Raw genomic sequence first — 13,124 nt, 5'->3', positions numbered from 1 at the left:
GGGCAAGAAAACTGCAGATAGCATGATTATATGTCCTCAGTTGCTGAGGGTTCCACAAGTACTAGTTTTGCTTGTTTGTTTCTTAGTTTTAGTGGGGAAGGAGATTTGGGGTAACTTCTTATAATAGTTGGTCCTCCTCCCACATTTTCTTATTTTTTTTCTATCTACGTATCTGACAGAAGTAATGAAAAAAAGGAGGTGGGGGGGAGAAAGAAAGAAAAGAAAACGCACAGTACCAGTGATGTAAAAAGAAGCATAACAACAAAGGCCACAAATTCAGCAATGTTTTTGCTCACCACGGATTGGAAACCATTTTTGTCAAGTGTGTTGTTCAGTTAGTCTCCAGTACACATTTTAGGGTTGGAAATATTTTTTAGTTTTGAAAAATATAAAACTGTTTTTATTTTTTTGGTCTTGAGTACTTTGAAGTCCTGGAAATGGGCAGGAACTTCTTTTTCTTTAAAAGGCAGTGCCTGAGGCCAGGCCTTGGGGTCCCAGCTCCGTGAAGCAGGAGCTGGGATTGCAGCATGGGGTCAGGCGAGCAATGCCAGGGTGGGGTCCTTTTAATCAAGGCAGAAGCCCGGACCTTTGCCTTGGAACAGGGTGAAGGACACAAGGCAGGGTTTCCTTGCTCTCTTCTTAAGCCTTGCCTTCTTCCTCAGGCTGCTCTGTCGGCAAGGTGGGCTGGGCAAGGTGAGGGCCAGGAGGGAGGCCAAAATGGCTAAGGCCCAGGAGAGGTGTTGGTGACAGCTGGGGAGGGGTGTCTCAGTGGCCAGCTCTCTCGGGCTACTTCACTTGAAAGAAACAAATATGAAATACTCCAGCGGTGCCCTGTGTTAGGACTGCGGGGATTAGTGGTTCTGCGGACGGCAGGTCTTCACAGGAAAACCAAAACAAAGACTCAAGGTAACTATTAGAAAAATCAAATCGGTACTTTTGCCTTTAAAGCTGCTATCATTATCTGAAGTCTCTTTTAGGAAGGCCTGGCTGATGGAGAGGCTTCTCTGCTTGGGGTTGCGATCAGTTCTAACCAGAAAAGTGCGTTGACGGTAAGGGGGTCCCTCTCATATTGCTGTTCATGGTAAGAAAGAGGGTTTTCATATTTTGGTGACTTCTAATGGAGCCCCTTGCTGGCGTGAAGGCGCAGAGAATCGCAGCTCGCGAAGCTCTCGGCTTGAGGAACCTGAGCCTCGAGAAACAAGAGGGTGTCTGCAGACGTTTAGGTAAGAAATGGGCCACGTTAAGTCACAACTGTGGTGGCTTTTGGCCGAGGACAGCCTGGGGCTCCCTCGGGCCCGGCACATCTCCTTTCAGGAGCCGGCAGCCGACCCCTCGCTCTGGCGGCGCCCAGGCGAGGCCAGAGGGGTCCGGGGCGCGCGGGCATCGCCACCAGGGCGCAACCTCGAGCTTCCCGGGCTCGGAGCCCCCGCCGGTCGCGGGGCTCGGGGCCGGGGGAGCGAGGCCGAGGCAAGCGGCCGCGGGCGTTGGGAGGGGGCCGGCGGAGCTCGCGCGGTCGGGCAGCTTCAGGTTTCCTCCTGGAGCCGGTGTCGGGCGCGGCGGCGGGCGGGCCCGGCCATGTGATGCCGGGTCCGGGAGGCGGGCAGGCGGAGATCAGCGGCAGCCGGCAGGCGCGGAGCGAGCGGGGCGGCCCCAGCCGCGGGCGCAGCCAGCTCGGCCCCGGAGCGCGGCCTCGGCTCCGCCCCCTCGCGCTGCCCCGGCCGCGCCGCCGCCGGGCGTGGGCCGCTTCGGGAGAGCCTCCCCGGCTCCGGCGGCGCGTTCCGGGCGCCCTCGGGCAGGGCGCGGGGGCAGCGCCTCGCTCGGGCGTCGGAGGCTGCGGGACAGCACCTCCGGGTAAGTGCTCTCTGGGGGCTCCATCCCCGCGTCTCCCGGCCGCCCGGGGTGGAAAAGTTTGGCCGCCTCACCTGAGTTCGCCCTCGCGGAGCTACTTTCTCCAGGGTCCCGGAGGGCGCGAGGGTCAGCGGGGGTGGAAAGGGGGTGCTGCCGCGGGCTCGGCGGCGCGGGGATGGCCGCCGCCTCCCTGTCCTCGGGGACGGCAACAAGTGCAGAGGCGGCGCGGCCGGCGCGGCGGCTGCAGCTGCGGAGCACTGGGTCGTCCGGACCGCGCGGCCCCTCTCGCCCCCGCCGGCCCCGCTCAGGGGACCGGGGATGGGCGGGTGGAAGCCCGGCCGCTGTCCTTCGGGCGCCGGGGAAATAAATGGTCTTCTTGCGGTGGAGAAGGCAGAGCCTCGAAAGCTGGCGTTTCCCTTCCCCATCAGTGCCTGGCACCGGGGTGATGGTGCTCGGCGGGGCCGGGTCCCCAGAGAGCAGCAGACCAAGCGGAAGCTCAGGACACAAGCGCTAACATTTCTTTCATGTGGAAACACATATTGTGCTTTAAAAGGCATCTATAGTTATCTTGGTTAGGAGAGGCGGCCAGAATTCCGTTGGACTTCCTTAGGATTATTTCGTGGATCTGTTTTCCTCTTGGAAACCTGGGGTGTGCCTGGTGGTCCCCTAACCTTCCCGTGCTGGGAGTTTCCACAGGGGCATAATGACGGCCTGTTGGCTAAGGAGGCATCCTTGCCTATGCAGGGCTTTGTGGAAGCTGGGTGCTCAGGCAGCCTTGGAAACCCAACTCTCGTTTCCCAGACACCAATTAGATTTCCAGGAGAGAATCCATCTTCCTCCCTAGGAGCTCACAGCGTCCCCCCCCGGCCCCCCCCCCCCATTGGTTGTAGCTGGCAGCAACATCTGTGTTTACGCAGCTTCTCCCTTCTTGACCTCTGCCTGAGTCGAGACAAGTCCCCGCAGACCCAGAGTTAAAGAGGTTTACCACCAGACCCGCGCCAATTGGGTAAGAAATACGAAAACGTAAGATGTTTAGAAGGAACTGATCATTTGGGGTCCCATGGGGTCCCTGGTTTTCTAAAGCTTTGCCATCTTGTGTTCTAGGCCCTGAAGATGTCAGGGGAATTGAAGTCCTTTTTTCACAACAAAAAAATCGAAGACCTGTTCTCTTGGGTTCTGTGGGTTGCTCTTTGCACATGATAATCCAGGCAGATTACCTGGGAAGCTTTTTAGTCTATCTGTCTTGGGTTTTTATATACACATACTTAAAGCACATAGGTATTTGCCTTATCTGGATTAATAGCCAATCTGATTCCTTTGTAGTATTTGGAGCAAAAGAAATTACTACTGCAAAAACCTTTGGAGTTTTCTTAGACAACATAGTATTTCAGTGTAATGTTCTGATGTGGACTTTCTGTGTGATTATTGTGCTCATTAACTTTGATCAGATAGGAATTTGGATAGCATCAGACCTCATATTTAGTGGTTAGAGAAACTGAGGCACAGAGCTAGCTATTGGGCGTTTGACTCAGGTGAATGTCCTGGCTAATGGGAGAATGGAGAACAGAGAATCAGTGTTTGTCCTGCTTTTGATTGTGTTTTCTTCCTTATCAAAACCACATAGCCTGGCCAACCAAGAACAGGTTATGTAACAGGTGTGTCGTTATACTTTCCTTTGAAGCACCTCTGCTGTCCTCTGAGCAGTTTGGAAACACTTAAAGGTAAAGAGGAAATAGTAGTTGGTAACTAAGGCTCTATGAAATTTCATCAGGGGCCTCACTTGTGTTTCACACCTTTTTTTGTTTAATCATGTGAGTACTGCAGAAGAGTTTGGAATATTTTCTCACTGTGCTCTTATAAGAAACTACTGTTGTGGCTAAGACTTAAGTTGCACAGGAATTTAAGGTGAGCTGTGACACATGACCTCCTTTGGTAAATGAGAAAAAGATATGTGTTTCAAATAGGTATTGAAACAAATAAAGGAATATAATGTTACTTCTATATTAAGCATTTTGTACAAAGTTGGTAACCATTATATTGGTACTTAAGCTCTACCTGCAAGTTCTGCCAGAGTTTATGACCAAGTGTGACTCCCCAGTAAAAGGGTTTATGATATATTGGGTTGGCCAAAAAGTTCATTCGGGTTTTTCCATAACATCTTACGGAAAAACCTGAACAGACTTTTTGGCCAACCCAGTAAATGTCGGAAAACCCTTTACAATTGGCACATGGTTAGAATGGTACTGCAGAGAGTCCAAATTACCCTCAAACTCCCAGGCTGACTGTAATTTTATTATGCTTTAATTTACTGATCAGATATGACAGATCTGGTTTATGTAGGTTTTGTCTAATTGCATTTGTATTTATGCTGCTTTGGTGAAGCAGAGAAGCTATAGGATAATTTTCCTGTGACCTTAAATTTGTTACGAAGAGATGGGTCAAGCTGGGCAACTCCCACTGAGAGTTCTAAATTAAAAACAGTGTTATACTTGAAGTGCACCAAATTCAGGGAATTTTGCCATGTTGGAGTTGTACTGTAAATATTATGCCACGCTGTAGGGCTTGAGTCCAGATCCCTCCCATAGGCAAAGCTGGGCTTAGAGATATTTTTCTTACGAAGTGCAGGTCAGGTACTAGACCACAGAGCATTTTGCCCTGATTGGATGGTACTCTGCCATTTTTGTCCAGTCTCTATAATCCTTAATTCTTTTGTTATTTTCCAGGTATTTAAAAGTTCTCAAAACCTCAAAGCAGTGTCACTCTGCTATGTTGCCATTTTGCTAGTCTCTATCATGCCCCTCTCTTTTTGTGAACATTTTCGTATATTTATTCAACAAATATTTGAGGACCTACTATGTGCCTGGCATTGCTCTCTGCTTTAATTCTCTGGACTGTGGATTTCATGTCTAAGACAGTCCTTTTCTGATTTTAGAATTTTTAGGATCTGTTGCATTTTGAGTGGGCCTCTCCACACTCAACACTAAGACATTTGGCTGATAAAATGGCAGGTAATTTCTTCTGTGATAGTACATCTTCTTAACTTGCCGGCAAGTTTTCCCTTGAAATTTGCTCTTTGGCACAATTGAAATTTGCTTATTTCTACCATTATTGCTCCTGGACTTCTTCTCCTGGATAACCAAGGTAATGAGATTTGACATCATTTTTAGTATGAAGGAAAGTGAAAACATAATTGAATATTGGGCATTTGTTCCAGTGATCTTGGTTTTGAACACTTTTATAAAAAATGTATTTTAATTTTCAGAGGTGTGTTTTCTTATTTTAATCCTCAGTTTATTAATTTGAGGTTTGATTTCTGTAGAAAGTTGATGTAAAAGAAATGCCTCATAGCGACGAGTGAAGGCCAGCATAGATGGAGATGGGCACCGACACCTTCGCTTTACATAATAGCATGTGTACTCAGCACTCAGATAACATTCTGCCTATTTCAAGTGGCAGGCTTTGTTTGACTGGTCTGCGCATGATCATTTTGCCTTTAAAAAATGCTTAAGATGTTAACATGCTTTCTGTATTTCCCTCAAGTATACAGACATTCCCTTAATCAATAATCATGAAATATATTGTATATATTAATGAAATGTGTGGTTTAGCTCTTAAATTCATTATCATACACTAGTGATCATGTCATTTTTAAGGCTTGCACCTCTTCTTCCATCATTTTATAAGTTAAAGCAATTATCTTTCGTAAACTATAACCAAGTGGTTAAGAGTGGGGACTCTGGAGCCAGCCTGTCTCATTAGACGGTCCTGGCTCTGTCCTGGCTGTACCACCTCTCTCTACTTCAGGTTTCCCATCTGTAAATGGGGATAATCACTGTAACCTGCCCTCTAGGGTTGTTGGGAGAATTCAGTGAGTTCATTTGCAGAGAGCCCCTCTGGTAGTGCCTGGCAGAGATTAAGTGCCAGAAAATGATGGTTATGTTTATAACAAATAGAAAATAGACATTAAAAAAAAAGGAGCTTGAGCAGGTTTTCCAGGTTTCAGAAGGCAGTGAGATGTCCGTGTGATCTCAAGGGGAAGCGCCCTAGGCTGGGAGTCCAAGGCAGGGATGGAGACTATCGCCTGTGGCCTCTCATCTGTGTTACCTTGGGCAAGCATGACCCCTCTGTGGGTCTCAGCTTCTCATCTGGTCAAACGGAAAGGGGTAGACTTGATGGTCTCTAAGGACCTCTGGTTCTAACATTCTATACTGTCCTGAAACTTGAAGGTGAGGAGGGCGTTTGTTAGTTCAGCCGTGGCTGTCTTGGGTGACACAGCCAGGAATGTACTGTCCACAGGGTCAGTACTGCGCCTGCAGCGGGCGGTCAGTAAACGTTTGAAGGGATTATGAAATAATACTATTAACTTACCTCACTTTGATCACCAGACAGTCATCAGGTTGAAATGACTGAGTTATCTTTCTGGACTTAGTCGAGAGAGATTTCAGACTTGAAAGTCTGGATCCCATGCATGTGGGTCATAGGCCATCCTGCTCCCTTTCTTCTGTGGAACCCCTTCTTGTGGAAGAGGGGTGGGGTAGATCTGGGAAGATGAAAGACAAGTGGACTGATTATTTCTTAATTTCATGATTAAAGTATTTCCACACCTGATACACAGGAGAACGTCACCAATGGCCTTTGCAGGGATGCTGTAAACTAGAAGGGCTTGGAGCAAAGGCAGTCTCATTACGGACTTCTGACCATTTGTGAAGGTTAAGAAGTTTTCGTTGGGCTGGATGGTTTAGGCGAAGTCTCTGGAGCTAATTTGTCTCTTCTCCCTAATGACCATTGTTTATTGTCTGTGCATGGTCCTCTTTCGACAGTTTTCCTCAGTTTCTTGCTCCACCAGCCTCCTGGTTTGCTGTGTGGCCAGGTGTTAGTTTCAAAAAGTAGGGGGTGCCCAGTGATTAATGAGATTATGGATTATTTGAGCCCCGAATCCAGGATTCTGAGCCTGGCTGTTCGTTGGGATCACCTGGGTTCATAATCACTCAGCTTGGGCCTGACATCTTTTTTTGTTTGTTTGTTTTTGATGTGGACCATTTTTAAAGTCTTTATTGAATTTGTTACAATATTGCTTCTGTTTTATGTTTTGGCTTTTTGGCCGGGAGGCATGTGGGATCTTAGCTCCCCGACCAGGGATTGAACCTGCACCCCCTGCTTTGGAAGGCCAAGTCTTAACCACTGGACCACCAGGGGAGTCCCCTGGCATCATTTTTTAAAAAGGTGATACTAGCTATTTATAAAAGGGTTTGCTAGCTACTTGCCTAACCTTTAGTGTTTCTGGCTTTCTGCATCTGAAAGAATCCAGGGAAGGGTAATTCTCCTGGTATCCCTTTTAAGCTATGGGCAAGTCACCTGTCTCCTACTGCCTCCTCTTGTGTCCCACCACCCCTGCTCCCATTAGCCAGGACTGGTAACTGCCTGTGGAATGTGCAGTGTACTTCCTACCTTCTTTGACTTTGTTCCTTTGTTCCCTTTCCTTTCTAGCGAAAATCTGTTGCAATCCTCAAAGCAAGTTCAAACCACCATCTCTGAAACCCTTGACCAACTTCTCAACTTTCCAACTTGACTGTAGGCCCATTGATGGCAGGGACCCTGATTTAGGCTACGCTCTAGGGGGCTCCACAGAATATACCTATATTGGTTGGTTGGCTAGTAATTTTGCTAACTGTCATGTCAACAAGTCCTAGTTTACAGCATCCCTATAGAGGCTAATGGTGATTGTTTTCCTGTGTATAAGGTGTGGATTGAATTGGAAAATATTGGGATGCAGGGGAGGAAAGGAGAATGTTGCTCAAGAAGTTAGATAGCTATCCTTCTCAGATATAAATGAGAGGCTACACAGGCCTCTCTTAGGAAATTATATGTTCTGTCTGGGGAAATGAATGAAATTCTTGTTCAGAGTTAGAATCTTAGGACTGAAACAAACCTGAAAGGTTTTTCTCTAGTTTCTAGCAGGTGAACAATCCCCCTGTATAGCATACTTCCACATGGTTGACCATTTGAATACTGTCCTTGAATACTTTCAGTAATGGGGGACCAGTAACCACAGATACCCCAGTCTATCTTTGTTCCCCCCCCCAACTTTAGATACACACAATTATTTGTCAAAGTGTGCAATATGATTTGATATACATGTACATTGTGGAATGATTACCAAGGATAATTAACACATCTATCACCTCACATAGTTAACTTCTTTGTGATGAGAACACTTAAGATCTAATCTCAGCAACTTTCTAGTATACAATACAGTATTTTTAACTATAGTCACCCATGCTGTATGTTAGATACTCAGAACTTTTCAAGAGGTACAGACTTTCAGTTACATCTCCCTGTTTCCTCATTCCCCCAGCCCCGTGAGTCACCATTCTATTCTGTTTTTATGAAATTGGCCTCTTTTTTTCCATAAGATTCCACATGTTGATGATGTTGTATAGCATTATAGAATTTGTCTCTTTTTTCCTTGTAAATTTATTTATATTTTATTTATTTACTTTTGGTTGCATTGGGTCTTCATTGTTGTGTGCGGACTTTCTCTAGTTGCGGGGGCTACTCTTTGTTGCGGTGCGTGGCTTCTCACTGCAGTGGCTTCTCGTTGCGGAGAACGGACTCTAGGTGCGTGGGCTTCAGTAGTTGTGGCATGCGGGCTCAGTAGTTGTGGCTTGCAGGCTCTAGAGTGCAGGGTCAGTAGTTGTGGTGCACGGGCTTAGTTGCTCCGCGGCATGTGGGATCTTCCTGGACCAGGGATTGAACCCATGTCCCCCTGAACTGGCAGGCGGATTCTTAATCACTGCACCACCAGGGAAGTCCCTAGAATTTGTCTTTCTATGGCGGCTTATTTCACTTAGTACTATGCCCTCCATTTCATCCATGTTGTCACAAAAGGCAAGATTTCCTTTTCTAATGGCTGAATGATACTCCACTGTGTTACACATATTACATTTTCCTTATACATTCATCTTTATGGACACTTAGGTTATTTCCATGTCTTGGTTAGTGTGTATAATGCTGCAATGAACACAGGAATGCAATCTTTTTGAGATAATGATTTCATCTCCTTAGGCTATGTACCCAGAATTGGGATTGCTGGATCATACGGTAGTTTATTTTTAATTTTGTGAGGAATTGCAATCCAATTTTCCATAGTAGCTGCACCAATTTACATTCCAACCAACAGTGCACCAGTGTTCCCTTTTTTCTACATTTTCACCAGCATTTATTTCTCGTTTTTTGATAATAGCCATTGTAACAGGTGTGAGGTCATCTCATTGTGGTTTTGATTTGCATTTCCCTGATTGGTGATGTTGAGCATCATGTGCTTGTTGGCTGTCTGTATGTTGTCTTTGTTAAAATGTCTGTGTAAGTCCTCTACTCATTTTAAAAATGAGATTTTTTTTTTTTGGCTATTGATTTGTTTGAGTTCCTTATATATTTTGGATATTAACCCCTTATTAGATATATGGTTTATAGAGATTTTCTCCCATTCTGTAGGTTGCCTTTTCATTTTGTTGATGATTTCTTTTGCTGTGCAGAAGCTTTAGTTTGATGTAGTGCTACTTGTTGATTTTTTTGCATTTGTTCCTTGTTCTTTTGGTGTCAAATCCAAAAATCATTGCTAAGATGATGTTAAGGAGCTCCCCCTGCCTTATCTTCTTCTAGGAGTCTTATGGTTTCAGGTCTTACAAGTCCTTAATCCATTCCAAGTTAATTTTTGTGAGTGGTGTAAGATAGTGGTCCAATTTTATTCTTTCACATATGGATATCCAGTTTTCCCAACACCATTTATTGAAGAGACTATCCTTTTGCCATTAAGTATTTTTGGCACCCTTGTTAAATATTGACCATATATGCATGGGTTTATTCTGGGCTTTCAGTTTTGTTCCATTGGTCTCTATGTCTGTTTTTCTGCCAGTACCATATTGTTTTGACTGTTATATTGTAGCTTTGTAATATAGTCTGAAATCAGGAAGTATGATGCCTCCAATCTTGTTCTTAATATTGCTTTGGTTATTCAGGGACTTTTGTGGTTCCATATAGATTTTAGGACAATTTTTTTCTATTTTTCTGAAAAGTCATTGGAATTTTGATAGGGATTACTTTGAATCTGTAAATGGCTTTAGGTAGTATGGACATTTAAACAATATTAACTCCTCTGATTCATGAACACGGATATTTTTCCATTTGTTTGTCTTCAGTTTCTTCAGTGTCTTACAGTTTTTGGTGTGTAGATCTTTCACTTCCTTGGTTAGACTTATTCCTAAGTATCTTACTGGTTTTGATGCTATTGTAAATGGCATTATTTTCTTTATTCTCCAGATAGTTAATTAGTGTACAGAAATGCAACAGATTTTTGTATGTTGATTCTGTATCCTGCAGCTTTATTGAATTCATTTATTAGGTCTAACAGTTTTTTTGTGGACTACTGAGGATTTTCTATACAAGATCATGTCATCTGCAAACAGACATTTTTACTTCTTTTCCTATTTGAATGCCTTTTAATTCTTCTTGCCTAATTGCTGTGGCTAGAACTTCCAGTACTATGTTGAATAGGAGTGGTAAGAGGGGACATCCTTGTCTTGCTCCTGATCTTACAGGGAAAGCTTTCAACCTTTCACTGTAGAGTATAGTATTATCTGTGGGTTTGTCATATATGGCCTTTATTTTGTTGAGGTGTGTTCCTTCTATACCCAATTTGTTGAGTTCTTATTAAAGGATATTGAATTTTTGTTAAATGCTTTTTCTGCATTTATTAACACATTTATTGATTTGTGTATGTTTCTTTTTTCATTAATTTAAATGTTAATCACTAAAAACTTCCCTCTTAGAACTGCCTTTGCTGCATCCCATAAGTTTTGGTATGTTGTGTTTCTATTCTTGTCTCAAGATTTTTGAATTACTCTTTTGATTTCTTCTTTGACCAGTTGGTTTTTCAGAGTGTGTTTTAAATTCCACACATCTGTTTTTTTTTTTTCCTGGTGTTCCTTCTGTTATTGATTTCTAGTTTCATACCATTGTGGTTGAAAAAAGATATTTTATATGACTTTCATCTTCTTAAATTTGTTAAGACTAATTTTGTGACCTAGCATATGATCTGTCCTGGAGGATGTTCTGTGTGTGCTTGAGAAGAATGTGTTTTCTGCTGCTGTTGGATGGAATGTTTTGTATGTTTGTTAGGTACATTTGGCTTAAAGTATACTTCAAGTCCATTATTTCCTTATTGATTTTCTGTCTGGATGATCTATCCATTGTTGAAAGTAGGTTATTGAAGTCCCCTACTCTTGCATTGCTGTCTGTTTCTGCCTTCAGATTTGTTAATAATTGTTTAATATATTTAGGTGCTGCAGTATTGGCATGCATATAATTACAATTGTTATATCCTCTTGATGAATTGACCTCATTATTATATAATGACCTTGTGTCTTCTTATAACTTTTCACTTAAAGTTTATTTTGTCTCATAAGTATAGCTATCCCTGTTCTTTTAGTTTCCATTTGTATGGAGTATCTTTTCCTATCCTTTCACTTTTAGCCTATGAGTGTCCTTAAAGTTTGAGTGTCTTGTAGGAAGCATATACTTGGGTCTTGTATTTTTGTCCATTCAGCCACTCTTTGTCTTTTCTTTTTTTTTTTTTTTTGCAGTATGCAGGCCTCTCTCTGTTGTGGCCTCTCCCGTTGCGGAGCACAGGCTCCAGACACGCAGGCCCAGCGGCCATGGCTCACAGGCCCAGCCGCTTTGTGGCATGTGGGATCTTCCCGGACCAGGGCATGAACCCGTGTCCCCTGCATCGGCAGGTGGACTCTCAACCACTGTGCCACCAGGGGAACCCCAACTCTTTGCCTTTTAATTTAAACCATTTACATTTAGAGTAATTTAGTTATTGAGAGGTAAGGACATACTATTGACATTTTGTTAATTGCTTTCTGATTGTTTTGTAGTTCCTTTGTTCTTCCTCTCTTGCTGTTGTCCTTTGTGAATTGTTGAGGTGGCCTACCAGGGTTCTACTACTGTCCTTTTCCTTGTGGTGTGAAATCCCTCCATGGGGATCCTTCTTGACACCAAGCTGCTCTGGACTGAGGGTTAGAGGGATGCAAGTAAAATGCTTCCTATGCTTCTCTCTGCTGTCATCCTCAGTTTTTGAGCTCCACAGGGTTTCTGCTGCTGCTTTGTTGTAGTTTAGAGCTTTCCCAGGGCTATTTTCATTGGTTTGTAGGTGGTCTATCTTTGGAAACCTTTAGGCTGTTAAAAAACCATCTCCCCTGTATTAAATTTGATAGTTCTGCTTGGGGGCCATTATGAACAATTTATTTTACATGACAGCCCCCTACAGTTTTGAAAATTAATTGCATACCCTACCTTTAAGCCTTACTTAAGTTGGTAAATCTCTTTCAGCTCTTGTTAAGTGACATGATTTTGAATCCTCTCACTACCCTGAATATTGAACATATACCAATTTGCTATATTCTTCTTAAAGTGTAGTACTTCTGGATGCTGACCAAAGGTGCAGAGTATAGTAGAACCATTCCCACCCTTGCTGAGACCCGCCTCGCCCCCCAGGGAAGCACTGAAACCTCATAGTTAAGATTACCAGTTACAGGTTAGAAAGTTGGGGGGACTCTCAGCTCTGCTACTCTCTACCTTGTGTTGGGCAAGTCATCTAAACTTTTAGTCTCAGTTTTTACCTATTTCTCTTATAGGGTTAAAAGGACACAATAAGATAGTCTATGTAAAATGCTTAGCACAGAACCTAGGACAGAGTAATTTCTCAAACAATGGCTTTTCAACTACGGTCCTTCTAAACAAGGCCATTGGCTCTTGATGTTCAGTCATCTCAAAATAACCAATTTGTTTTTACACCTGTTGCTGCTGAGCCCCATCTCCTCATTCATGGATGTGTGCAATTGGCTCCTTAGTCCTATAAATAAAACAATATTTATCTAAATTTTCCTGTAAATGACCATCTGTTCTAGCCTTTCAAAGTCTTTTAGATTGTTTATCTATACATTTATCATTCACTACCCTCTTTTGTTCCAAGTTGTCCACAGATTTGACATGCATTTCTTTAATGTCTTAAGGAAATAATAAAATTATTGCCTAGGCTGAGGTCTAGGGCAGAACGATTTGATGTGTCTATACAAACTTCACTTCAGATTGATGTTTGTCAATTTCGGGTAGAGTTGTTCAGCGAATTACTCCTATTGGCACTAGCATCGGATTCTTAGTCCTCCATCCTGTCATAAGGATATGTGCTTTGTCAACCAAATCTACTGTACCTC

At 43.7% G+C, this 13,124-nt stretch overlaps 1 protein-coding gene across 9 annotated transcripts in view; it reads left to right on the top strand.

Moving 5' to 3' along the window:
* Nucleotides 1-1,565: 1,565 nt before the first annotated feature.
* Nucleotides 1,566-13,124, top strand: part of ARHGEF28 (Rho guanine nucleotide exchange factor 28) — a 308,933-nt gene continuing 297,374 nt past the window's right edge. For all 9 annotated transcript variants that reach the window (XR_004483772.2, XM_049707682.1, XM_033430011.1 and 6 more), the window contains exon 1: nucleotides 1,566-1,851. Coding sequence is in view for 8 of the 9 variants with exons in the window: in XM_049707682.1 (XP_049563639.1) it covers nucleotides 1,581-1,851 (271 nt within the window). In the remaining variant the exon portion in view is untranslated. The remainder of the gene's footprint in view (nucleotides 1,852-13,124) is intronic.

Source organism: Orcinus orca, chromosome 3 (genome assembly GCF_937001465.1).
Source record: "Orcinus orca chromosome 3, mOrcOrc1.1, whole genome shotgun sequence".
NCBI classification, from domain to species: domain Eukaryota; kingdom Metazoa; phylum Chordata; class Mammalia; order Artiodactyla; family Delphinidae; genus Orcinus; species Orcinus orca.
The sequence above is the reverse complement of the archived record's forward strand: the minus strand, read 5'-3'. Positions and strand labels throughout refer to the sequence as shown.